The sequence below is a fragment of the Pavona decussata genome, unplaced genomic scaffold (genome assembly GCF_977016875.1).
Source record: "Pavona decussata unplaced genomic scaffold, jaPavDecu1.1 SCAFFOLD_46, whole genome shotgun sequence".
Lineage (NCBI taxonomy): Eukaryota > Metazoa > Cnidaria > Anthozoa > Scleractinia > Agariciidae > Pavona > Pavona decussata.
In genome coordinates, this window is record NW_028145468.1 from 47,156 (window position 1) to 75,085 (window position 27,930).

Consider the following 27,930-nt stretch of genomic DNA (forward strand, 5'->3'; position numbering starts at 1 on the left):
ATCTTGTGAAGCAAGAAAAAGACTTACCACTCCCTTCAAGTTGTGCATGAAAAGTTGTGATCCTCTTTCATTACTCTCTCTGCTAACGTTTCGTCTCGATATTGTGATACCGCTAACAAGAACTGATTAACAAGCTTTTTCCAAAAAGCGACCCCAAAACGACACAGTGGCCGCCATCTTGAAAAACTGGCAACGAGGTCTCAGTCCTCGCGCAACAGTCGGCACGCAATGCATCACGGAACCAAAAAATTAATTCGACAGCAACAACAAATAACTCGCAGAGGGTAGCCAAAAATAATTCATAGACAGTATCCAAAAAATTATTTGGAAAGAGTACAAAAATATTATTTAGAGGGTACCCAGAAAAAAATTCACAGAAGGTAGAAAAAATGTCACGACAATGTAAAAAAAAATACATATTATTGCACTAAAAATTAATCAGCAAGTTTGTAAAAATAGTACAGTGTTTAAAAATAATTCATTATACGGCCATAAAATGTGTTGCAATATCAATTTGTATGTTTACCGATGAAATTGAAAATTGTTTAATTTTGACCAGAACGAGCCTCCATATTGCCGTCTTTCTATTGATTTCTACCGCTTCGGTGCTAGGATGTAACTGCTTGCAGAATCAATGATAAGGTTTGTTATTTTGAGTCACTTTTGTCATTATTTTAGTTCTTTGGTATATTTATAGGTTTGGAACAGAAAAGTCCCTTTCAGCTGGACTTTAATAGAAGAAATACCAGAGTTCAGAAACATACAGCTGCAAAAACACGCCTTAAAGTTACAACTTGTCTGTATCTCAGACCCAACAGCAGGGCGAAAAGTCTGTCAACACTAAGAGCCGTCAATGTGAAGATGGATACTCCACTCAGAGTCATGATATCTGAGGCAATCATTACACTGTAAAGGTAGAATAAAATATTCATGTTTATCTTTGTCACAGCATTCAGCATCATGCCGACAATAAGTGGTTGTGTAATTAGCCCGACGCACAGATTTGTCACTGCCAGGCATCGCAACAACAGTTTTGTTGGTGGATGAACAGAAGACACATTACGAAGAGCAACTAGAATCAGTGCATTTCCCAGTGTTGCAGTGATGGAAAGAAAAATGTTTAACGATGTGAGGAATATAGCTATCCCTGCTGTTAATTCTGGTACCCAGTTGTCTTGACCGTCGGTGCCGGCTGCCATCGTTTGGAGTTTTAAGCGTGAATGTTTAAAAAACGAGCAGGAGTGTTTTACCGGGTTTAAAACCACGAGGCGCCGGTTTTAGACCCCATAAAGCGATAAAAACACAGCATACTAATGAGGTGTGTTTTATCAGCTGATAAAACACCGTATACTAATAAGGGAGAGGTTTATCGATAAATATAAAGTCACTGTCCGTGATGTATTTTCGACCATTTAATAGGTCAATAGGCTCATGAATTATCTCGGCTGAGATTTGTGTGATCAGTGCTTTTTCAATTTTGTTCTCATAAATTAATTTGAGAGAAAATACAATAATGAATATTGAAATTATCACCTGCTGTAGCTCTATGGTTGGTGTTGTGCGTCATTGTAAATGGAACATTGGTTTTACTAGGCCGAAGAAACAAAATCAAATTGCGTCGATACCTGAATAGTCAAAACAAGGTAAAATTAAGGAAATGGAGTTTAATGATGCCTCGCCATCTTCTATTTCTAGGGTCAGACCCAAAATCACTTTACTGGTTTACTTAGTGAAAAATAACCACATTCAATCACCAACGATAAACCATGCTTTGATTTTAATGAGTAAACGGTCTTTTTTCTATATGATTATTTATTATCTATTTTGTCACGGCGACATACATGTTACAATTTTACGCGTATAAAAAGGAAAAGAAGATGGTAACTGTAGCGAGGAGGTGTAAAGATCTCTTAATGCTTTTGACCAAAAGCTAATATACGGTACACAAACATGGCGGTGATGACATCACGTGTATACGCACCATAACGGAGTAATATCGAGAAATTATTTCAGTGTACGATTTTATTAAAACACACACACAACACTTATTAACTATTAATTTTAATTTCGTTAAATACCCAAAATAAATGCGTCATGCATAAGGCGTTTTCAAAAGTTGTTTTCTTTACGTAAATAGTCTTTAGAAGTGTTGAACGGTTTACATTCTGTGTATATATACAAGCATGGAACAATCACATGTAAAACAATTCCGTGTTGAAGTTCGCGATTGTCTAACAAAAGGCATAAAATACTAAAAGTTTTGCAATTCAAGTTGGTTCGGTGCTGCTCACTAGTTTAGCCTCTTTAAAAAAATAATAACGTTCTGATTTAAATTTACATATTAGTCTAATATGACTAATGAACAATAAATAGATCGATAAATCATCGGGGTGAAAACCATGTACACTATTTAGATATATTCATAAAAATCTTTTTTATAAGAACGTTGAGGCTGAGAGTAACTTAACTAGTCTTTGAGAAGAAAAAAGTATTCCTCTTATCATAGACATTCATTTACATGTTTATTTATTTATTTATTTATTTACCTCTGCTTTTTCTTTTTCCTTTTCACATTTTTTAGCCTAACTGTGATTAATAAGACTATGTAATATATTTTGAGATTTACTTTAGCTCTGCCTTTGATTTTTGTCTCGTGTGTAACTATGATAATACTTTGTTTTAATTACTTAGCTGAGGGAGCCCATTCCTTATAAGCCTGGTGGCTTCCCTTTGGCTTCTTCGCCATTAGTGTTTAAATAATTAGTTTTTTTTTTCTTGCTCCTGTACAACTTATGGCAAAACAATAAACTGAACTGAAGAATATTACCCAGGCTAAGAGTCAGTTAAGAACATTTTTATTACGAACAAGTGTTTTTAAAATGAACAGTATAAATACGGATAAAATAATACATCTAAAAGTTCAGTCTATATTGTACAATTGACCCAAATCATAGGTGTCTTGGTCACGTCCACGTGTTACAGCCGTTACCAATAGCACGAGACCTACGGCATTCAAAAGTGTCGGATAAAGTCGCGTTTTGGTGGACGTTAATCAAAGAAAAGCCGTTGAAATTATTTTGAATTCTGACAAGATTCCAAGGTAACCCTGCAAGAAACTAGGAATTTTACCTCGCTAAGAGATAGTAAACTTTATTTAAATTGATTCTCTAGCCAGATAAAGCGCAAATAAAAGGTATTTTTGAATTAAAAAAATCGATTTTCACTGCACGTGATCATTTGCTCACTTGCACGCATCGCTGATTTAATTGTCAGGTGTAGCGAATTCAAATGTTTTATAAAAAAAATACGGCTTCGTCCGAAACAATGCGTATTTTTTAGATAACCTGTCTTGGAAATCAACTTTCATAAAGTTTACCATCCGTCAGCGGATAAAACGGTCCATTTCTTCGTTCTGTTGCCTTGAAATGTTCTCTGAATTCAAAACAATTTTAACGGCTTTTCTTTGATTGACGTCCACCAAAACGCAACTCTATCGGAGTCTTTTTGAAGGCGATAGGTCGCGTGTTATTGGTAACCGGTGTAAGAACTTTTCAGGCTCTAATTGCCTAAAATAATAAGATAATAATATTAAGCCTCTGCAGTCAGAACGACTGAATTACATATGGTGATACAAAGAGAGCAATTGATTAAAAAAGGATATTCATTGTAATTGTGCACGATGAATGATTTCATCGGCCTGTCAGTACGTCAAAGGTGGAATATTATAATAAATATAAATGTTAGTGCGTCAAACGTTTGTTCTGTCACTTATGCACATGCTTGATAAAAATGTGTGCAAAGTTGTGGCAGGCCAAGTGCCCTAACAAATTTTGTAAGCCGCAAAACAGGCGTCTCACTGTGGTCTTCATTGCCCGTCTGACATCTTTGATCTTCAAGCAATAGAGAATAGGGTTAAGAGACGAGTTGGAATAAAGAACAGTGGCTGCGGATGCTGCAAGGAAATCCAATGTTGTACCCTGCCATCCAGACAGCACTATTACAAAAAATGCGATATAAAATGGAACAAACCAAACAACCAATGCTAACTGCACCCACGCTATGCTAGAAACGCTTTTCTTGTATCGTGCTATGTTGAGTGAAATGCTTCCTCTCGCTCTATCATGCCGGGCTTGAAATTGAACTTGGGCTTGACGTTGTCGCAGTGTGAGATAGATCTTCGAGTAAGAGAACAACGAGATGCATAAAGAAAGTATTCCAATAACTGCGCCTGTGGTGAAGACAACAAGATGTCTCCAAAAGGAGTAAATAAAGCCAAATGAAGTGCTCATTAACCAGAAAAAGCATATAGCTGCAAAAACTCGCCTTAAAGTCACAACTTGTCTGTATCTCAGACCCAACAGCAGGGCGAGAAGTCTGTCGACACTAAGAGCCGTCAATGTGTAGATGGATACTCCACTAAAAGTGAAACTCGAGGCAAACGTTGCATTAAAAAGGTAATGTAAAATATTCATATTTTTCTTTGTCACAGAATTCAAGATCATGCTGACATAAAGGGGTTGTGAGATTAAACCGACGCACAGATCCGTCAATGCCAGGCATCGCAACAACACTTTTGTTGGTGGATGAACAGAAGACACATTACGAAGAGCAACTAGAATCAGTGCGTTGCCCAATGTTGCAGTGATGGCAAGAAAAATGTTTAAAGATGAGAGGAATATAGCTATCCCTGCTGTTAACTCTGGTACCCAGTTGTCTTGACCGTCGGTGCCGGCTGCCATCGGTTGGAGTTTTAAGCTTAAAGAGTTCTCAGCTGATAGAACGTGTTATGATTTATCGACTGTGCTTTGCGTGATCAGTGCTTCCTCAATTTTGTTCTCATAAATTAAAAGAAAAGACTATAATAAATATTCAAATTATCACCTGCTGTAACTCTATTTGTGCGTCATTGTAAAATTGACTGACATCGGTGTTATAACGCCCAAGAAACAAAATCAAGCTGAGTCGATAACTAAATTGTCAAAACTAGGCAAAATTAAGGAATTTCGAGTCTATAGCTAATCACGCCTGACCATCGTCTACTTCAAGGATCATACCCATAATCATTGTACTGCTCTACTTAGATTCAATCACCAATGACAAACCATGCTTGGGCTTTAATGATATCATTATCTATTATTTATTTCGTCAGACGCAAAACATTCATGTTACAATTTTAAGCGTATATAAAGCAAAAGAAGATGGTAACTATGGCGAGGAGACGTAAAGGACTCTTAATGCTTATGACTAGAAATTTAGTTCCGTGTACATATACATGCATGTAAATATCACTTATAAAACAACTCAGCGATGAAGTTAGCGAACGAAACCTTTATAGAATAATAAAAGTTTTACAATTCAAATATTTTCCTCATGCTCACAAGCTTAGCCTTTTTAGCTCTTCCTCTCTCTTAAAAAGGCATTTAACGTTTTCAATTAAATTTAAATATTATATTACAGTCCAATATGACTACTGTAATATAGAACAGATAGGGAGATAGATAGATTGATGGACCGATAAATCGTTAAATGAAAACCACATATTGTAGTCGGAACAAATGAATTACATATCGTGGTATAATATAACCACCTACAGATTGTGAAACCTTTAAAAAATGCAAAAAAATAAAAATAAAAACATTTAGAGATGAAATTAAAAACATCGATTACTATATACTATAAAAGCTCTTAAGGGGGCAACGATTAAATGACTGTGTAGCATATCAGTCATTTTAATGTTGCATGATGAAAGTATTAATCAGCCTGTCCGTGGGACAGTGAGAATATTAAATATCTCTTCTTCCTTAGGCTATGACAGTGAGAGATATCCTTAGTGGATAACAGCTAGAATGCCTTATTCCACTCAAGTGTGGTTTTACGGCATGATTCTAGAATTTCTTTTCTTGCTCCTAAACCATTAAAATTGGTAGCATTAACATAATTTAAAATCACTTGGGTACGATATGCATCAGTTTAAAAAAACCGTATCATTTGTTGGTCTATTTTATAAGGGGAAGAACTATAAATTGTAATAAATATAAAAGTCAGTGCGGAAAACTTTTGTTCTGTCATTTACGCACTTGGTTGATCAAACTGTAAACGAATCTCTGGCAAGGCTAAGTGGCCTAACTAGCTCTGAAGCAATACAAAGCTTCTGACTGTGATCTTCATTGCCCGTCTCACATCTTTGATCTTCCAGCAATAGAGAATCGGGTTAAGAGACGAGTTGGAATAAAGAAGAGTGCCTGAGCATGCTACAATGAAATCCACCGTCATACTACGCCATCCAGACACCAGTATTATTACAACGGAGATATAAAATGGCACATACCAAACAACTTATGCCAACTGCACCCATGCTATACTAGAAACGCTTTTCTTGTATCGTGCTATATTGGGTGGTATCCCTCCTCTCGTTCGCTCATGCCTGGCTTGATTTTGAACTTGGCCTTGACGTCGTCGCAGTGTGAGAAAGATCTTCAAGTAAGAGAGTAACGAGATGCATAGAGAAAGTATTCCAATAACTGCGCCTGTGGTGTAGACAACAAGATTTCTCCAAAAGGAGTAAATGAAACCACATGAAATGCTCATTAACCAGAAAAAACATACAGCTGCAAAAACACGCCTTAAAGTTACAACTTGTCTGTATCTCAGACCCAACAGCAGGGCGAGAAGTCTGTCAACACTAAGAGCCATCAATGTGTAGATGGATACGCCACTCAGAGTAATACCAGTGGCAACCATTACACGTAAAAGGTAGAATAAAATATGCATGTTTATCTTTGTCACAGAATTCAGGATCATGCTGACAAAAAGCGGTTGTGAAATTAGACCGACCCACAGATCCGTCACTGCAAGGCATCGCAACAACAGTTTTGTTGGTGGATGAACAGAAGACACATTACGAAGAGCAACTAGAATCAGTGCATTTCCCAGTGTTGCAGCGATGGAAAGAAAAATGTTTAAAGATGAGAGGAATATAGCTATCCCTGCATTTAACTCTATCACCCAGTAGTCTTGACCGTCGGTGCCGGTTGCCATCGTTTGGAGTTTTAAACCGAAAAGTTCTCCGTTGATAGGACTTGGTATAGTTGATCGGCTGCGCTTTGCGTGATCAGTCCTTCTTCAATTTTGTCCTCGTAAATTGATTTTAGGGAAAAGACAATAATGAATATTCAAATTATCACCTGCTGTAGCTCTATTGCTGGTGTTAGGCGTTACGTGCATGCGCTTCATAACGGGGTGATATCGAGAAATTGTTCCAGGGTACGATTTACAGAAAAAGCACACACACAAACACAGCTCTTTTTTAAACAATTAATTTTAATTTTTGTAATTCCCCCAACTAAATGCGTCATGAGTTGTTCCTTTACGTAAATCCGTAAACGTATTGTACGATTTACGTTCTGTGTACATATACAAACATGTAACTATCACTTCTAACACACTCTAATAGTCTTGCGAAACGCGTAGAACGATAAAAATTTTAACAATTGAAGTTCGTTCGGTGCTGCTCACTAGTTTAGCCTTTTTTGAAAACACATAACGTTCTGAATTAAATTTACACATTAGTCTGATATGACGAATAAACAATAGATAGATCGATAAATCGTTAATTAAAAACCATAAATACTTTTCTTTTTTAAGAACCTTTTTATAAGAACGTTAAGGCTGATTAACTAAACTTTAAGAACATACTAAAACATTACCCAGGATGAGAGTCAGCGAAGAAAATTTTTATTACGATCAAAGGTTTTTAAAACACGCAGTATAAATACTGATAAAATAATACATGTCAAAAAATTTAGTCCATATCGTCCAATTGATCCAAATAATAGGTGTCTTGCTCACGTCTACGTGTTAAGGACATCTTAAGAACTTTTCAAGCTCAAATTTCTCTAAAATAATGTAATAATAAGCCTCATCCCCAAAATTAGACATTCATATTAAAAAAAAGTTAATTGCAGTCAGAACGACCGAATTACATATGAGGTTAAAATATAAATACAGCTAATGAAAATTAAAAAAAAAAAAAAAAAAAACACTGACAGATAAAATTAAAACATCGTGCATGATGAATGGGTTCATCGGCCCGTCAGTGCGACAATGCGGAAAATTAAATATCTCTTCTTCCTTAGGCTATGAGTGTAAGTGATTGCTTTAGCGGCTAACAGCTATAATACCTTATTGGTCTGATTTGTGGCTTTTACGACATGATTCTAGAATTGCTTCCTTATTGATTTAAACTCGTAGCATTAACTTACTTTAAAATTATTAGGGTAAGAAATTCGTCGGTTGAAAAAACAGGTATAATTTATTGTTCTATCTTATAAATGGAGACTTGTAAATTATAATCAATATAAAGGTCAGTGTGTCAAACGTTTGTTCTGGCACTTATACACATGGTTGATAAAAATGTGTGGAAAGTTGTGACAGGCCAAGTGCCCTAACTAACTTTGTAAGCAAAATAAGCTTCTGACTGTGGTCTTCATTGCTCGTCTCACATCTTTGATCTTCCAGCAATAGAGAATCGGGTTAAGAGACGAGTTGGAATAAATAAGGGTGGTTACGCATGCCCCAACGAAATCCCATGTTCGACCACGCCATCCAGAAAGCAGTATTATAGTACATGCGATATAAAATGGAACAAACCAAACAACCAATGCCAACTGCACCCACGCTATGCTAGAAACGCTTTTCTTGTATCGTGCTATGTTGAGTGAAATGCTTCCTGTCCCTCGCTCATGCCTGTTTTGAAAGTGAACTTGGGCTTGACGTTGTCGCAGTGTGAGATAGATCTTCGAGTAACAGAACAACGAGATGCATAGAGAAAGTATTCCAATAACTGCGCCTGTGGTTAAGACAACAAGATGTCTCCAAAACGAGTAACTGAAGCCAAATAAAATGCTCATTAACCAGATAAAACATATAGCTGCAAAAACACGCCTTAAAGTTACAACTTGTCTGTATCTCAGCCCCAACAGCAGGGCGAGAAGTCTGTCAACACTAAGAGCCGTCAATGTGTAGATGGATACTGCACTCAGAGTGAAACTCGAGGCAAATGTTGCGTTGAAAAGGTAATGTAAAATATTCATGTTTTTCTTTGTCACAGAATTCAGGATCATGCTGACATAAAGCGGTTGTAAAATTAGACCGACCCACAGATCCGTCACTGCCAGGCATCGCAACAACAGTTTTGTTGGTGGATGAACAGAAGACACATTACGAAGAGCAAGTAGAATCAGTGCATTGCCCAGTGTTGCAGTAATGGAAAGAAAAATGTTTAAAGATGAGAGTAATATAGCTTTCCCTGCAGTTAACTCTATCACCCAGTAGTCTTGACCGTCGGTACCGGCTGCCATCGTTTGGAGTTTTAAACCGAAAAGTTCTCCGTTGATAGGACTTGGTAAAGTTGATCGGCTGCGCTTTGCGTGATCAGTGCTTCTTCAATTTTGTCCTCGTAAATTGATTTTAGGGAAAAGACAAGAATGAATATTCAAATTATCACCTGCTGTAGCTCTATTGCTGGTGTTGTGCTTCATTGAAATAAAAATGGAACGAAAAAAAAAAGTCCATAGCTAAATAGTCAAAACTATGCAAAATTAAGGCAGTATACCCTAATTATGCCTATTCGTCTCTTATTCAAAGGGTCAAACCCAAAATCATTGTACCTGTTTACTTTGTGAAAAATAAATACATTAAATCACCAATTGTAAATAAACCATGCTTGGGTTTTAATGAGTAAACGGTCTTTTTCTATATCATTATTTATTATTTATTTTGTCACACGGCAGACCTACATGTTACAATTTTACGCGTATACATCGCAAAAGAACGGATTGTAACTGTGGCGAGGAGACGTAAAGGACACTTAGTGCTTATGACTAGAAGCTAACACACGGTACACCAACATGGCGACGATGACGCCACGTGCATACCCTCCATAACGGGGTAATATGGAGAAATTATTCTAGTGTACAATTTTGATATACATATAAAAAGAGAAAACAAAACAAAGAAAACACAAACACTCGCACATGTCTCTTTAATAAGTAGTTTTTAATTTTGGGAAATCACCAAAATTAATGCATACTTCCATAAACAAAGGCACGTCAGTTTTTACATTTACGTTATTATAAATCCGTATTTGAGTTGTACGATTTACGTTCTGTGTCCATATACAAGCATGTAACTATCCCTTGTAAACCCGGCTTGTAAAACACTTCGTGAGAAAGTTAGTAAAAGTCCAACGAAACGCGTAAAGTAAGAAAAGTTTTACAATCCAGGTTGGTTCGGTTCTGCTCAGATCACTAATTTAGCCCTTTTAAAAGCAAATTTTAATGTTCTGAATTAAATTTACATATTAGTCTCATATTACTAATAAAGAATAGATGGATAGTAGATGGATGAACCGTTAATTGTAAGCCGTATGTTGCAAGCAGAACGACTGAATCACATATGGTGATATACTTACAGGTGATGAAACTTAAAAAAAATGGAGAGATGAAATTTAAAACATGTTTTTTTTTGTACGAAACGTAAGTACTTAAGAAGAAAACGATTAAATAACTATGTAGCATATTCATTGTCATTGTGAATGATGAACGAGTTCATAAGCTTGTCACTACTGACGACAAGGTAGAATAATAAATTTCTCTTGTTGCTTAGGCTATGAGTGTAAGAGATGGCGTTAACAATAAATATACAGGGCAGTCCGTTAAACGTTTGTTCGGTCTCTTAGCCACATGATTTATCATATGTCGGCAAATCTGAGGCAGGCTAAGTGTTCTACGTAAACTTTAGTCTAACTTTGCGAGCAAAACAAGCTCCTGACTGTAACCTTCATTGTCCGTCTCACATCTTTGATTTTCCAGCAATACAGAATCGGGTTAAGGGACGAGTTTGAATAAAAAAGAGTGGTTGCACATGCCCCAATGAAATCCAATGTTATACCACGCCATCCAGAAAACTGTATTACTACAACTGAGACATAAAATGGCGCATACCAAACAACCAATGCCAACTGTACCCACGCTATACTAGAAACGCTCTTCTTGTATCGTGCTATGTTGAGTGGAATCCGGCTCCTGTCACTCGCTCATGTCCGGTTCCAAGTTGAACTTGGGTTTGACGTTGTCGCAGTGTGAGGAAGATCTTTGTGTAACAGAAGATTGAGACGCATAAAAAAAGTATTCCAATAACTGCGCCTGTGATGTAGACCAACAGGTGGCTCCAAAATGAATAAATAAAACCACATGCAATACCCATCAACCAGAAACAGCATATGGCTGCAAAAACTCGCCTTAAAGTTACAACTTGTCTGTACCTTAGCCCCAACAGCAGGGCGAAAAGTCTGTCAACACTAAGAGCCATCAGTGTGCAGACGGATACTACACTTAGAGTAAAACTTGAAACGGACATTACACTGGAAAGTAAACTATTCAAGTTAATCTTTGTCGCAGAATTCAGGATAATGCTGACAAAAGTGGTTGTGAAATTAGACCGACGCACAGATCCGTCACTGCCAAGCATCGCAACAACACTCTTGTTGGTGGATGAACAGAAGACACATTACGAAGAGCAACTAGAATCAGTGCATTGCCCAGGGTTGCAGTAATGGAAAGAAAAATGTTTAAAGATGAGAGAAATATAGCTATCCCTGTTGTTAACTCTGGCACCCAGTGGTCTTGACCGTCGGTGGCGGTTGCCATCGTTTGGAGTTAAGCTCAAAAAGTTCTCAGTTGATAGAACGCGTGATATGATTCATCCGCTGCGCTTTCCGTGATTAGCGCTTCTTTGTTTTTGTTCTCATAAATTATTTTAAAGGAAAGACAGAAATGAATATTCAAATTATCACCTGCTGTAGCAGTGTTGTCATTGTAAAATGTGAGTTTGCTGTTAGAAGGCCTAAGAAAAAAATCAAACTGAGTCATAGCTACAATATTGAAAACGAAGAAAAATGAAGGAATTGGAGTATAACGATGGCTAATCCTCTTATTATTCCACTATTTTTTTTTATTTCACCAAATAAGGTCAAGAGAAAGCGCAAAATATAAGACCGCAATACATTGTAGTGTCCTGGTTTGACCGGTTTGCCATAGAGCAAATATGAACCAATCAAATTTTAAAAAGCCATTTCAGTCGCTTTCTCTGTTGTTTACGTCATTCGCACACGCCGTATACTGGTGGACAGAGCGTGGTGTATTTCAACAATCTTACCAGAAAAGTGAAGCCAAAATAACAAAATCTTTTTAGTAGTGTGATAATAAATCTATTATTCGATGGTTTTACATATAATACGCGCGGACATTTTGCTCATTGCTTGTATTTTTCCTCGCCTCTTCGGGACTCGGAAAAATACTACACAACTTGCAAAATCTCAGCGCGTATTATATGTACAGTGTAAAACCATCGAATAAGATATATATATTTATTTTACAATACCGAGATAATATAATTATCAACTCAATTAAGTATCGTTAATATGAGACGTGCCAAGAAATCATATATATCATTGATTTAATTTTCTGAATTTCTCCAACCTTATTATGCAAGAAATCGCCTTTTTTGTGACTCAAGGCCAGTTTTGCGACCTTTGAGTTTCCAAACGAAATGTCCAACATTCTGCCTTCACATGCATGCAGCGGACGAGGTATCAATAAATCATTTGTAACTAGGACGACTCGCAGAAATAATGTTTTCCCTAAATGTCGAGTTTCCAATGACTAAGACCAATTTCTTCTATGTACAACAAAATCTTACTGAGTGCGACGCGCCTTACCGTGGCCACCCAACCTACCTTTTTTTACAAGTTAGCCAATCAGGAATCTTCCTCCTTGTTCATAAAATACAATTCGACATGTTTTCACTAATTTGTTGTTGCGTCGCTTGCCTGTTAAACTTTGCAAGGAGGCGTGACCGTTAATCAAATTCGCGTATCCTGATTGGCTAACTTGTACATGTAAAATAAGTTTTTGTGGGTGGCTACGTCGCATTGTAATGGCATTGTTTTTGGGTGGCGCGTCGCATTGTAATGGACCATGCCATATGAACCAATTGTGTGGCAGCCATGTTGGTTTGCCATAAACTAATGGAAAACTTTTGATGAGGGTACACCACCATGACGGCGATGACGTCACCTGCATACGCTCTATAACTGGGGAATATCGAGAAATTACTCTCTTAAACAATTAATTAATTTTAGTTAAATACTGATGCTTGAGTCAACACTTTTAAAACTGAACTATCCTATTGATTGGTTCTTCTCATTGCATGGCTTCTGTATTTCATCTATTAGATGAGCACACTTTTCCGTGTTTTTTTCCAGTCACGGAGCAGGTCATGCTTTGTCTTCTTGTAAATGAATACTGATAGCACATCCTGTTCTTCTCAAGAAGAAGTAGCTGTGGTTATAAAAACTCGGGATCGATTTAGAACTATGGCAACGAGGACGAAGGTGGGAAACTGTACAGGAACCGTATTGTAGGCAATTCCCTAAAAATCAAAATAGTCCAATGCCTTTTTTTTTCTTTCAGCAAAATAGCACAATTTGTCAAAAGCCACCACCTTGGCTTGTATAGAGACGAAGGCAATTTTAAGACAACGTTAAAAATTCTTGCCTACTCTGTACCCGAAAATTGGGTAATCATCCCTTGTAAAAAACGTAAACATATAGGACTCGTAAACAAAAGCTAATCAATTTTGTCTGCAGAAAATGGCTTGAGGAATTTTCTTCACTTCTCCGAACACACAGAACTGCCATAGGCACGAACATGGCCGAAGCTTTTGCCAATATCTATATGTCATCAATAGAAAAGGAGATCTCAGTTGCAGTGCCTTAAAAAAACACTAACGTGGAAAAGGTTCATTGACGACGTGTTTTCCTTGTGGGACGGAAACAAAGAAGAAAAAAAAAACATTTCATTGACCACGCAGATGCTTACCATCCAACTATAAAGTTTATCGCTGAAGTCTCACAATTAGGAACAACATTCTTGGACACAACAGTCTATAACGAAGAGAGATTCGAGAATAGATTCTCGTCGTGCGCACACATTACAAACATACTGAAACATTTCAGTACACAAATTACAACAGTTGCCACCTAGCGGGCGTAAAAAAAGGATTCGAGAAAGGAGAAGCTCTTGGGATTCTAAGGAAAAACTCTTCTAAAGTTACCTTTCGGGGGAACATTAAAAACTTTAGAACGCGCCCTGATCTCGTGAGGTTATCCTGATAGTCTAGTGGGCAAAATCTTCTCAGAAGTTCACTTCGCAGATAGAAAGCTCTAACACAAAAACAGAAAGCGCCCTTTCTGACACAATTTCAGCCATCACTAGCATGTTTGAAAACATTCTAATGCACAAATGGTATTTAGTATTTAATACAAAACCAACCAGCACTCAGAGAGATATATAAGGAACCTCCCTTGATCTCTTATAGAAAAGGAAAATCACTCAAAGACATGCTTGTTAAAGCAAAACTATAAAGTCTCATATCAACACAATGGACAAACAGCGTAAGTCCCGCAGTACTGTCAACCCCATTTTATCATAATTATACGGTACACAATTTCGTACATTAAAAGCAGGAACTGCTATCCGAAGTAAAAATAAAAACAAGAATTAAAATATTAGGTATCTGGATTCTTGCCCAACTATGAAATCCGGAATCCAGTCATTATAACCCGGTGTCCGCGGTGCGGAATCCGAAATCCAAGTCCCTCTTGGATCCTTTAAAATGGGGCGAATTTAGTTTCTTTCTCGTCCAGTTCAGCTATGAACCTATTGTGGTAGGAACTGGATGATATATTAGAGTTTTTAGAAAGCAAAGAAAGCTGTGATATTTTTAATACCGACATAGAAGGTATTTGATTGCGTAAAAAGTTGACACAGAAAACAAAAAGTGTTCTTCTTCTTCGCCTTCTTCTTTTATTTATTTTTTTTTCATTATTAGGTCATCTCATGTGGCATTGAAATCCGAACAGTCTTATCCTATTTACTGTAAGTGACCTTTTCTATCTTCTTTCTACTATAATTTATTGCGAAACTGTTATTTGATTCAAGAAATTCTGTGCAGAATTCCCAAACTAGCAAAGATGTAAGAAGAGAGGTTATATGATAGTTTTATTGCACTACTGCGAGGGGTTAACTGAGGAATATTACATGGCGTGTAGTTTGTGACTCTCTTCTTTAGGGTTTAAATAAAAACTTATATTCTACTTCGTGAAGCTCCACCAAATACATACACTATGTCTCTTAAGTCCTACTGTTTAAATGAGTTCGATAGTAATGCCGTTGCACTTTTTTCTAAGCTCTAACAGAGCATAATAACTGATAGAACAACGAAGAGCTACAAGATGCTCCTGTACGCGCGTTCAGTAAACCATCTTTCATAGAGGATATTGTTCTTCCTCTTCGTTTGATACCAACGACAAAGAAGTCATCTATCATTGAAGTCACCAAGAGGAGCTATTGAAAAAGGTCGCACTTTGAACAAATTTCACTGGCTTAACTGATCCTTAACATATATATAAGTTCCAATTACAATTATATACAAGTTCCAATTTTCGGCGATTTTAATGTAAAAGTTATAGCAGTGTCGTGACACATCGGTGGGCCCAACACTCGAGAAAGCACCTTCCTTTCTCAGCAATACAGATCTGATTACAGACCTGTACAGAAGGGTGGCACTTTAGATGACATCCCCAGCCAAAGCACTTCTGTGTGCACGTATCTGCATCACACTCCATCAAGCCGCAATCTTCCCCATTGCAAACCTGCTCACACTCCCTTGCATTGCATGATGCCGTGTAACACTTCCTACCGGAGCAATCCTGGTGGCAAATGTCAGAACCCGTGCAACTCAAATGACAGAAACCATCGCTGCAAGTCTGGTTGGATATTTGCAGAGGATTGGAAGGCCTGTTTTCCAGTGCACAACCCACTTTCGATTGACACGTTTGAACGCAAGTCTCATCCTCAATGTTGTCGCAAGATGATTTTCTTGTTATACCAGGGGGCTGGTAAACAGAGTGACTACATTGTCCGCCAAAACATCTAGGGTTGCAGTTTTCTCCTTCGCACGATGTCAAACAACCTCCTCCAGTACACGTCTGGTAACAGAGTTTTGAACTGGATGATAAACAGCCCATTTTGCAGTTACTCCCTCTGCAAATCTGAGTGCAAATCCTTGAGTAGCATTCCATGTGGCATCCTCCAGCGATGCATTCTTGAATGCAAATGTCCGACGTGCAAGTGATCAGCTGGCATTGTCGTCCGACGCAAACCTGGCTGCACTTTTCTCCTGCATTGCATCTAAGGTTGCAGTTACCTCCATAACATGCCTGACTCTGCATTGAATAATTTTTAACACTCTCGACTTCACAATCCCCATTAATGCAGTGTTGATAGCAAATGTTTTGCCTGGGAGCTATTGCCTGATTGCAAGTTGATACGACAGTCAAAGCGGTTGTATTTTCAGGTTTAGCACTGTAAATGCATTTGCTTCTCCGACATGTACGTGCGCATTCTCCACCCTCACAGAGCATCGTGCATCGTCCCATTTCGCATGTTTGCTGGCAATATTGCACTCCTGGTGGACAATGCATTTTGCAGTTTCCTCGGGTGCATTTCTGAATACAACGTTTGGCATTTTCAGGACACTTCATTTCACATCCACCCACGTTGCACGTCTGGGTGCATTCCTCAGAAGTGCACATCATGTTGCAACGCCCACGAATACAATATTGGTTACAACTCTTAGCATTGCATTTAAGAGACTTGCATAGGCTTCCATAGCATTGTTGTTTGCATGCATTTGGTGAGGAGCAGGTAAGATTGCAGTTTCCCGCATTACAGATTTGCTGGCAATTCTTGAATATATTTCCAGTCACGGAGCAGGTCATGCTCTGCCTTCTTGTGAGTGAATACTGGTAGCAAGTCCTGTTCTGTCTCAAGAAGCAGTGTCTCTCATCAATGACGGCTGTGGTTTGATTCAAAATGGCGACGAGAACAATTATGAGAAGCTGCACACACACTAACCCCATTGTGAACAATTCCTGAAAATGAAAATAATCAAATATATGTTTAATTAATCGCTGTATTTTTTATTTTATCTTTTCTACCAATGTCTTTAGCTTTCGATCATTTGTCTAAGGGTCACCTTGGTCTGTATAATCGCCGAAGGAGACATTTTTAAAGAAGTTTTAATCAGCTTTAGGTCTCAGAGATAGTTTCCTTCCGTGCCGATTCTCAAATTTCAATTATTATCGCTTGAAGAAAATTAAGAGGAATAATCTAATTATCTGATTATTTAAACATACTTCAAAATGATCCCATTCAAAAGAAGACGGTATGTATGCATGTAGTTAAGAAAACAGTCGGTCAACTATAGACCGAAGGCCAATCTTGGACTGAAGAAGTTTCGTTTTCAAAACGTGCTGGACCACGCAATATACATGCCAAAATGCCAATGTGGACAGAAAACATTTGAGTTGCTTTTTTACTTTACAAAGTTTCTCGATTAGTATGAACAGTTGCAAGTTGCAAGCCTGTCTAACAAGCGGCTTTCTCTCGGTGAGCGAAAGCGTTCATGCGATATAAAGGCGCTCATGCGCATGTACAAGAGTTAAAAATTTCTGCGCGAAAATGCTGACGTGTATAGGTAGGAAAACCATTTCCAGCAATCAATAAGATATGCAAAAATGACGATTGGGCAAAATATTTGTAATATCTTTGTAGGTTGTATTTTACCACTACACCCCTATCTTTATTCACTCAAAAGCAATGACAATCCCTTGAGCATTCTCGGTTCGCATAGCATGCTTTACGCTTCTTCAGTTAATATTTCCTGACGGTTTATCCTACCTTAACTTTGTCGTCTTTCATTTCGATCAGGATGGTTTTTAAAATCTTGTTTTTCCCCAATCGCTCTTTAACTCAATGATTTATACCGTGATTTATACCTGATTTATAGCTCAATGATTTATTTCGTATTTTTAAAGATTAACAAGGAAACCTTTCAAGGACGTTAAAATGTGTGGTATGTCTGAGCACCAATACTTCAATGCACTTATGGTTTTATGCAATCTTTTTAAAATTGTCAATGTTCCTTCTAACCATCTAAATTGGCAAATCTCATAAGTACGGTTGCCATAGAAAGAAACGCATCACTTAACTGTGCGGGTAAACAAGAGAACGAAACTTCGACGTGCTCACCTTTATTTCTATTTACAATTTAAAGTTACAATGAACTTGACGGCCAGTGCCGTTTCGAATGATACTTACCGTTTTTAAGTTCAACACCAGAATGACAATCTTTTTAACTACAGTACTGTAAACAAAACAATCGTCTGATTGTGCTCTTCATTGCCCGCCTTACGTCTTTGATCTTCCAGCAAAAAAGAATTGGATTGACTGATGAGTTAGAATAAAGTAGCGTGGTTGCACATATCCAAACAACATCCGCTGTCATAGTACCACGCCATCCAATCATCGCTCTTAATACAACTGAGATAAGAAAAGGCACATAGCAAACAACCATGGCCAACTGCACCCACACTATGCTAGAAACCGTCTTCTTGTATCGTTCTAGGTTCAGTGGAATCCCTCTTCTCACTATAGCTAGCTCATGCTCGTTTTGGACGTTAACTTGAACATGGCGCTGCCGTAGTATGAAGAAGATCTTCTTGTAAGAGAAAATTGAGATGAAAAGAGACAGCATTCCAAAAACTGTGACTGCACAGTAAGCGACAAGTTTACTCCAAAAGGAGTACATTAAGCCACCGGAAACACAAATCAGCCAGAAACAACATATAGTTGCAAACATTCGCCTTACAGTTGATACTTCTCTGTATCTCAGCCCCAACACCAGGGCGAGAAGCCTGTCCACACTTACGGCGGTCGAGGTGAAGATGGATACTCCACTCAGGATAAAACTTGAAGCAGGATTTATTTGCAAAGCGTAGGAAAAGACATTCACGCTTATCTCTGTAACAGAATTCAGCAAAAGGATGGCAAAAAGGGGTTGTGAAATTAGACCGACGCACAGATCCGTCACTGCCAGGCATCGCAGCAGAAGCTTTGTTGGTGGATGAACAGAAGACACATTACGAAGAGCAAGTAGGGTCAAAGCATTGCCCAGGGATGCAGTGATGGAAAGAAAAATGTTTAAAGCTGAAAGAAATACAATTAGCCCTGCTGAAAACGTGGATTTCAGATTCGGTGTGTTTTCGTAGTCTTCACCATTGCTACTGCTTGCCATCGTTTGGAGCGTTAGGCGGAACGAGTTTTCAGTTGGAAAAACGTAATATTTATAATATAATTTTCTGCTTTACGCGTTCATTTGAGACGTCTCCTTTTTGTCTTTTTAAATGAATTCAAGTTAAGACAATAATAGAAATTTTCACCTGCTGCAGCTGTGTTATCGGTATTGAACGTCATTATACATTCAATATCTTACCTACTGACAATTACTTGGCAACACTTGAGTAGTGAGAAAACCCAAGATACTAAATCAAACAGTTATGGCTAAATAAATCGTCATAAGTAAACAAATCAAAACATGGTAAACAAGTGAACAAAGAACATATGGACAAGTGGACTTAGAGGTTGATTTCCTTTTGTTTCTCGATGATGACTGTTTGATTTTGTTTCGGGGTTTTATAAACCAGACGTGAAAACTGCAAAGGACCGCGAACGATAATGCTGTCAGTTGACGTAGGATCTACAAGAGACCTAATCAGCCACACAACTGAGAAATTAAACACCTAGCCATTATGAGACACTTTCCCTTTGTTTTCGTCTTTTGAAAATGAAAATGAATTATGTAAAATTACTCTCGAAAGAATCAACCTTTACAACGGATGTTATAATGCAGTGACAGGCAAAACACGACTCCCACTGGTCGCTAAATGTACCTTAGACCTCAGGATAGTGCTCTCCCGAGTACGTTTCTTAGATTTTTAACCTTTTGAAGTACCAAAAAGTCATTTGCAAAGTAAAATGATACGAGACTTATGTTTACTTTTAAAGGCGACATCATATCTTCCAATAAATTTCCATGAAAAAAATCTCACCAAGCGCCGGATTAATAAGGAGGAATTATGAAAAAATTGTTCTAGTATAACAAGGACTGTTATGTTAGTCCAGTCAAGCATTTTTTTAAAGGCCAACTATTTAGTTTTTTCCTGCAATTGATAGATTTTCCTACAATATGCGCCCGGTAACTTATTTCATATTTTAAAAGAAGACGCTTATTCGAAGGTATGGCGATTAAGGGTCAACTATTTTTAGGGTCACTATGAATAGCCAACAAACTGGATTTGTATCAATGGGAACGTTAAAATTATGGGAGTGAGGGTATGATCGCAAGTTAGCCAGTGGGCGCCGATTCGGGGGGGGGGGGGAGGGGGGACAATCTCATTTGAAAGGGGAGGGGATGCTTGTCGGAAATTTTCAATTAAACCTCTAAAGGAGACCAATCTGGGCGTGGCCCAAGCTTTCTTTCTTTTTTTTTTTTTTTTTACCCCTAAAAGAGACCATTTAAAAACAGAGACATTTTTCCCGTGCAACCCTACACGAGACCTTCACTGCTAAATATAAGAGCGTTTTGCCCAGAACACCCTAAAGTGAGACCAAAATCCGAAATCTTCTCTCCTAAGCGAGACAACGACACGTAACTTATTGCAAAACACATTTGAAACCCTAGTCCATAACTAGAGAACGGTAAACGATTTGTTTTCATAGCAGAAAAAGGATATCACGCTGTGTATTTCTGTTGACGAGTTCGAAGTGTGAAATACCGATTGTGTAAAAACAATACTTGAAGTTGTCAACAGCAGCATATGCACGTTTGAAATACTTTTTTTGTTTGAAAGGTAATACTGAAATTCTACGTATTTATAAGTGTCACACGTCTTATTTAAAACACGTCAACGTTTTCTCCGAGTTTACTTTTTTTTTTTTATCTTTGACCCTAGTTGTTATCACACATCACGAAAAAGGACACGACGTTATTTTTCGGCGGAGAGAATCTCGACAGCGGGTACCACTCGACAGCCGTAAATACGTCTGTGTTCGCAGGCTACGATTAAACGAAACATGATCGAACGTGCAGATACTATGGCCGCCGGCGCCATTGCTTCAACGAAAAGTGCGTGTTGATAGACTCAGTTAGGGAGAGTCACGAAGGGGGAATTTTGGCAATTGTCCTGTATTATAATGGAGTGCAGACAATCTTGAAAATGAAAGTTATTAATGTGCCCAATAAGTAGAGGAATCCTCGGCTAAAACAAACTTGAAAAAAAAATTGTATTTAAAACCTTTTAGACTTCACGTTTGTGTTGTTTAATTGGTTTAATACTGACTGAAAATGAATTCAAGCGTGAAAACAATTGTTTCTCGTGGTGCTGTTTTAATGGCAGCAGTTCATTTCCTGTAGTGTTATTGAAATCGGACAGAGGTGCTTTCGGTTTTGGCAAAAGTCATAATGCAAAACACGTCACTTAATCGGGGGTCGACACGTCGGCACCAAGTCCACAACTGATCAGTTTGGGCGATTATCTTTCAGAACTGATTCGGGCTTAATGAAACTGGAGTTTTCTTTGGTGAAATGCAATGCCATCTTACGTGCGACATTTTACGGACGGATAAAAATGCCGCTTACACTAAGAACAAAATGAAGCCAGCTAGGGCATTCGGAAAGCCAACAGCACTACGGAGATTGAGAATTCAAAGTTCGTGTTTACTCCAAACAATCCAAACAGATCAAACTGCCCCAACAAAATACTTGAAACATCACGATAATAGCGTGATAGCGAGATGGGTGCCCATGTTAAATCTAGTCATTCATCCCAGGCCGCAAGGGATAACCGAAATGTGTAATCAGTTTATCTTTTGAAAGAATTTAAGATAGAAGTCTCGACTCTCGAATCATCTAGAAGCCAAAGAACAGGAATAAACGGAAATCTTGTTGTGATATAATTAAGAACTTCTACCGGCAATATATTACTTGAATCGTACTGGTTCATTACATTTTAGCGCCAGGCAAGTCGTCCATCCAATTAACTGATACCATCCGGTGAAATCCACGAAAAAAAAAATCTTGGGACAAAAGGTCATTGGCAGAGGCAAAAGAACAATGCCCACAAAACTTTCAAAACAAAGTCAGATTAAAACGATCGAGAAAGGAGTCAATTGGCCTAAGAAAAAAATATTGCGTAAACCATAATTACTTCTTCAGTAGCTCACAAAGTGTAACTAAGCTGAAATTAAAACCATCTACGCAAAACGTTCGAAACAATGATTCATTTGGTGAAATCTGTGTCAATCCGTGAACAGATCTGTGACAGGATCATGTTTATTTTGGCTGGAGACACCGATTGTGTAAACAAAGAAATATTTTTCAACGCAAAGGTCTTTTCTGTTCAGTTGTCTAATCGGTTTATAATAATACTTCTAGCTACTCGGCCGCCACCGCTTTCGTGAGGTTGCTTCCAAATTGTGGAAAAATTTATACATGTTGTTGCAATTTAGCAGTGTGGTATCGTGGGTTTCAAGCTACGTATGTGATGGACAATTTGTAAATCTTCATTGACAAGCTTTTAAATACGTGGAGAATTTTAGCAGCGGGAAATCAAGGCTAATAGCACAATGTTTGAAACATGCATGATGAATCAGTCAGTTATGAAGTTTCGATGCAGTAAATGCCGTTTTAGAGAAATACAACTGCCACAGATCTAGGCAGCATTTTTTTTATCAGTTAAAAGCGGAACCATCATTACACATTAAGAGGTGATACGGGAAAAATTCGTAGAATTCGTAACTTTCTTTTATCGCGACTCCTGTTGTGAGAGAAGGCCTTTGTAGCTATCACGGTGATGTTGATGCATTCATTAGGTATTCACGAAGAGAAATCTTCCATTCCCCATGCATATCGTGAGCGGATGAGGTACATCATTAAAAGAAATGCAGCAGGCAGCTAAAAGAAGCGCGTGTCACATCATACCACACATAACGCGGCCGACAGAAATTCCTTTCGACAAAGTGTTCGAAAGTCAAACTGAACAAGTTTCGCGTACGGTAAGCTATAAGTGATTCAATGAAATACCCACCTTGTGATTCTCAGCTTGCTTTTTTAGGGCAGAAAAAAACCCTGAAGCACGCGAGATTAGTTCACAGTGCGAAGTACATCACAACAGTTATCAATACTCTGTCAAATGATCATGCAGCGATCGTGATAATGAAGTAGCGGATGTCAAACCAGGTTTGATCTCTTACCATGCGCCCCTCCCAGGGGAGTGTCTTCCGGCGGGCTCACACAAGGGTAAGGAGAGTTTTTCCCCGCGCAAAAAAAAAAATTGGCCCATCCAGTGCAAGCACACAAGATTTATAAAGAAAAATATTTGTATCGGGTTTCTAGCAGCGTTTTAACACTGCGTGGGTATTTTAGGAATCGAGAGAGAAAAAAAATGTTTGAAATTGTTGAGTTTATGGAAGGCGGAAGCCAACTTCTCAATACGAAGAACTTGCCACGTATTTTCACCAAATTATACTTTGACTGCTGAGTCGACGCCTTCCCCACTTCAAAACCCCGAGGCAAAATTCCGGGGAGTATTTTGCGCGACCGCATTTTCTCCACCCATTAGCCCCAGGTGTGGTATGTGTGGGGAGGGGGGGAGGGAGGGGAGAGATAATTGTCCTCGATCAGATCATATTCACACGGCACCACAGTGCGGCAGAGAGTCAATCGATTGAAATCAATATCGGAAATCAATCGATACAATCGCTAACAATCGAAATCCATCGCCGATTGCTATCGATTGATATCGATAATCGATAAGAAAATAACCGTGACAGGAATGGGCTTGTACTCATTATCGATTGTTATAAATTCAATTGTAAAAATCAATAACAGTGGATGATCCAGCTAGTCATATAACTTCATATCGATAGTTTGCAGTCTTGGTTGTTTCAAGCATATAACAAACTAATTTTTCTGAACAAAAGATAGCGCTAATTAAATTAACAATTAGATTATGGGCTCGAAATTCTAGCGCGTGATATTTGACCCGGGCGAAGCCCGAATCACTATCACGCGATAGAAATTGAGAGCGAATAATCTAATTGTTTAAGTATAAATCTAATAGATGTTCCAGACTTAACAAGGAGACAGGTTCACGTTTTTATTGAATAATGATATAAATAAGTCACGCAAGGCACTACTCACTCCGGCTCACTATCTATAACATTAACCGCAGAATAGATAGTGAGTAGCGTAGCCAATAAGCGAGCAGCATTCGTGACAGAACACTAGTAGATTTATACTAATACGAAAGAGACGATATTTAAGGGGTCAAAGCGATTACTGCTATGCCACTCAGTTATTTTTTGTTTTCTTTATTGTTTCCTTTGAGATTTATTCTTACGTTTCTTTCCTGGTGCAAAAACTTGAAATTGCAAAAAAACACTGAGTATCTTGTTTATTTTGTTTTATCTTCATGGCTATGTTACAACAAAGCTAGAGGGTTTCCGTAACACCGCCTTCCGGCCCCCAAGGATACTCCCATACTGATGTTCTATAACCATTATAAAAAATTGCGCTTTTTACATCGCTTTAGCATCTTTCTTATCTAAAACAAATAAACATTAACTCGATATAACAAAGATTTTGGTTGCCCTTTCACAAATTCGTTAAAGAAGGGAACAAGCCCCTATCATAACGAACACATTTTCCCATTTCCTTGGCATTACCATTTTGAAGCAATTAAAAAAGAGTGGCATGTAAACTTTCGTTCTAATTGGTGTATTCCGTTTGCGAAATGATTGAACTGGCCTACCAGTTTTCACAAATGGAAGCGCCCAAAGTGTCTAAATACATGCAGGCTAGTCCCCAGCTGTTTATCTAGTAAACTGAAAAAAATTTACACCTTTAGGGAAAGATATAGACAGTTCAGGTGTTTGGGCTAAAACGTTACATGGATTGTACAAATTCTAACCCCCCCCCCCCCCCCCCTTTCCCCTTACCTATACCTTACCGAATAAGGTAGGGTAAAGTTGACGTAATCACTGACAAGCAGTAAATTATATACCTATTTGAGCCGGTTAAAGTTGTCTACTCCGAATAAACTCTTTATTCAGTTTATATGACCATTATCTAATTTCTCTTTACAAGTTCATTACTTACCAATAAAGATACGGTAACATGCGGAAGTCTACGCAAATTCTCCCAAATAGGAACGAAAACTCGAACCAATGACCTAATCAGGCCACTATCGGCTGCATTTGCGGAATCAATGTTAAAACTCGTCTCACTCAGCGATTTCTACTGACTAACCTTAATTCTCTCCTAGCGAAAAATTTCACTTGATCAAGAAAATTACTTGGTGTGTATGGAAGCACACAGACGGAACTCTGATATGTTACTAACATCTGAGAGCAACATGGCGCGCAACTGGCAGTTTGAAAAAGCTTGCCGATCAACCTCGTTCCCAGGACGTGAAGAGGAGAGACCCTGGGAACGAGGTTGCTTGCCAATTGGATTGTGGATGCAAAGATAATGTCATGCTTTTTTATGTTTTAACTCAATTTTATATCTGTGATTCTGAGATAAAAGAGTTTCGACACACCGTTCAGTATTGACTGTATTTACTTTAAACAGACTCGAACTCCGCCGCTAAGTTCACGGAATCCAATACAATCTAGGGTTTATCAATTAGACCGGCGGGCGACTGGCCCGAATGCAGACCAAATAATTAACTTTCGCCACAATTGGAAATCCAGGCTTCAAACATTAAATTACGACTGAAGTAACTGTGGCTTCAGCAGTTCCGTTTTCAATATTGGTCAATATTTATAGCCTGTATCTCTCTTTTGTACTCTCTTTTAGTTTAAATGTCATTTGCTTGGCTAAGGAGACTTTTCATCAGCCAGATAGCCTTATTGAGGAAAGGGGAATTGAGCAATTCACGCAGTGTGCGTGTCTAATTACCTACAAATTCTGCTCTCATTCGGGCCGGAGTTGCACCGTTACACAGTGGTTATTGTTTGATTCGAGTCGCAGTCCGATAACAGTAAAATATCATGACTTCATTTCTTTAAACTTCCTAGGCAAATCTACCTTCTAATACTGTTAACTGTCTTGACATATGTAAAAAAAAATGTGTATTAATTAAGGCTCATTTCCGCCTCCTTTGCTCGAGTATTATCGGATGCCGAAACTCGTCACCTATAACTGAACGAAGGTTCAAGAGCTACAAAAGTTGTAAATCTGTATAGTGATAGCGAACTGCTAAATTGAAATTCAACAACATGTTATGCCTGCAATTTGCACGTTATCTGACAAAGGTCGCGCTCTTACCTTGTTTGTAGACCTTCAGAAAACTTCTGTATATGTACGTCTCAAAGCACTCTTGCGAGAGCCTAAAAGATGACTTCAAGATATGTCAGGTGTAGGTTACGAAGGCTCTTTTTCTTGGAGTGCCTTTCTCGCTATCTCAGATATATATCACAATAAATTTGTGATCTTGTGGCCTGGCGATAGCCAACGGCAAGTTCTTGACATAAAATCCAGCTAAAAAAGGGCATGGAGTTTGATTACCATGGACTAATTAATAATCCAGCTGTTTGGAATGAATTCTTCTTCTTATTTTTTTCATTAATTATAATGAGGTCCTTGCACTCTGCAAAGTTTTATACCTGTTTTCAAAAAATCGCTTCCGGAAACTGCCTGCAAATCTAACCGTTATCAGTCACAGGCTAGAGCGACAACAGAAAACGACAGTTGCTCATTTGAAAGAGTGCTTTAAATTTTGCAAGCAAGGGATCAGAGGTTCAATTAACACCCATCTCCCAATAAACACCCCTCCGGCTATTCTACCCGATTAGATGAGCTTTTGTTAAATAGCAGTCGATCCCGATTATTCCAGCAAGCGCAGCCATAAAACACCCTTGTTGACTCTCCGCAGTTACGTGAGAACCCTGATATAAGCACACATTCCAATGCAGTATCTGCTCTTCCTCAGTTCCGATTTGCGGATGACTGTAGTAGTTAAGTACATTAAGAAAAGACCCCACATTTTGAGCAGGAAGTCTAGAGTTAAAACACATAGTATTTTCTTCAGTCTGCGAGTCAAGCTGGTGATTTGTGTTGAGGAAACCGCAGTTATAAATTGCAGCTAATTGCGACTAGATTTGTGACATTTTGGAGATAGCTAATTATACTTGGCACAAAACCACGCACCAAGAGGCACTGGAGTAGTTAGTTACCGCAAATAGTGATCATTACCTTCGTTCCTCATTTCGAACTAAATGATAATGTCAATTTCAATGGATTAGGAGTTTATCATTAAATTAATCTCGTTTGAGTGAAAAAAAAAAATTCAAACAGACAGAACAAAGAATTTTCTATCACGTTTGGAAAAGCATCTTCGTGAATGCACATGGATGTGTTGCTAGGTGGCTTTGAAAGGAGGGGAGAAGCACTTTCAGAGTTTGATAAAACGGCGACTCACGCTTTGGGGGTTAGTTAGCGAGACTCAAATTTCTACAGTTGCAGGGCATTTATATTTCGGCTTTTTTTTTTAACAAAATAAATGTTCAAAATACAATGCAAGCCCAGCCCCTCTATGAAGGGGACCGTTAACATAGTTCCTGCTGTCGCTCGAAGGTAAGGCAAAGTACTGACGGCAAACTGATCCTAAAGCCGCCGACACACTTGGTGATTTTATTCGCCGATCGCGGCGATTGGCGAAAATCGCCAGGTGCCCCGTGCGGCAATTGCGATTTTCGCCGATCGCCGCGATCGGCGAAAATCGTCACCGATATCTGGCATGTCAGATATCGGCGATTAAATTCGCCGGCATTCGCCAAATGTGCCCGTTCCCGCGATTTTCAACGGTCATCACTGCGAATCGCCAGTAAAGTCAACCCATCA

At 38.4% G+C, this 27,930-nt stretch overlaps 4 protein-coding genes and 1 pseudogene across 5 annotated transcripts; all 5 read right to left on the reverse strand.

Annotated features, from left to right (window-relative positions):
• Window positions 1-752: 752 nt before the first annotated feature.
• On the reverse strand, window positions 753-1,199 carry LOC146482279 (olfactory receptor 4D2-like). Its single transcript, XM_085107135.1, has one exon. The coding sequence runs from the start codon at window positions 1,197-1,199 to the stop codon at window positions 753-755; it is 447 nt and encodes a 148-aa protein (XP_084963261.1).
• Window positions 1,200-3,764: 2,565 nt separating this feature from the next.
• LOC146482280 (beta-1 adrenergic receptor-like) lies at window positions 3,765-5,062 on the reverse strand. Its single transcript, XM_085107136.1, has one exon. The coding sequence runs from the start codon at window positions 4,737-4,739 to the stop codon at window positions 3,765-3,767; it is 975 nt and encodes a 324-aa protein (XP_084963262.1). The 5' UTR covers window positions 4,740-5,062.
• A 4,669-nt stretch (window positions 5,063-9,731) lies between these two features.
• LOC146482281 (melanocortin receptor 5-like) lies at window positions 9,732-11,448 on the reverse strand (annotated as a pseudogene).
• Window positions 11,449-14,904: 3,456 nt separating this feature from the next.
• Window positions 14,905-26,492, reverse strand: LOC146482282 (uncharacterized). 2 transcript variants are annotated; one of them, XM_085107154.1, is made up of 2 exons: window positions 23,111-23,250; window positions 14,905-17,056 (listed from the first exon to the last, which is right to left on the reverse strand). In XM_085107154.1, exon 2 carries the CDS (start codon window positions 17,042-17,044, stop codon window positions 15,587-15,589), a length of 1,458 nt encoding a protein of 485 aa, XP_084963280.1. In that variant the 5' UTR covers window positions 17,045-17,056; window positions 23,111-23,250; the 3' UTR covers window positions 14,905-15,586. The 2 variants fall into 2 exon arrangements, with proteins under 2 accessions (XP_084963280.1, XP_084963281.1); XM_085107155.1 differs by lacking the exon at window positions 23,111-23,250 and adding an exon at window positions 26,356-26,492 and having other exon boundaries at window positions 15,492-17,056.
• Window positions 17,081-20,388, reverse strand: LOC146482283 (adenosine receptor A3-like). The gene has a single exon (XM_085107156.1). The coding sequence runs from the start codon at window positions 19,258-19,260 to the stop codon at window positions 18,319-18,321; it is 942 nt and encodes a 313-aa protein (XP_084963282.1). The 5' UTR covers window positions 19,261-20,388; the 3' UTR covers window positions 17,081-18,318.
• Window positions 26,493-27,930: the final 1,438 nt, after the last annotated feature.

Excerpts from the sequence above, each read along its gene's own strand:
- LOC146482283 (XM_085107156.1), bottom strand. The coding sequence starts at position 19,260 with ATGGCAAGCAGTAGCAATGGTGAAGACTACGAAAACACACCGAATCTG.
- LOC146482282 (XM_085107154.1), bottom strand. The coding sequence starts at position 17,044 with ATGGGGTTAGTGTGTGTGCAGCTTCTCATAATTGTTCTCGTCGCCATT.
- LOC146482280 (XM_085107136.1), bottom strand. The coding sequence starts at position 4,739 with ATGGCAGCCGGCACCGACGGTCAAGACAACTGGGTACCAGAGTTAACA.
- LOC146482279 (XM_085107135.1), bottom strand. The coding sequence starts at position 1,199 with ATGGCAGCCGGCACCGACGGTCAAGACAACTGGGTACCAGAATTAACA.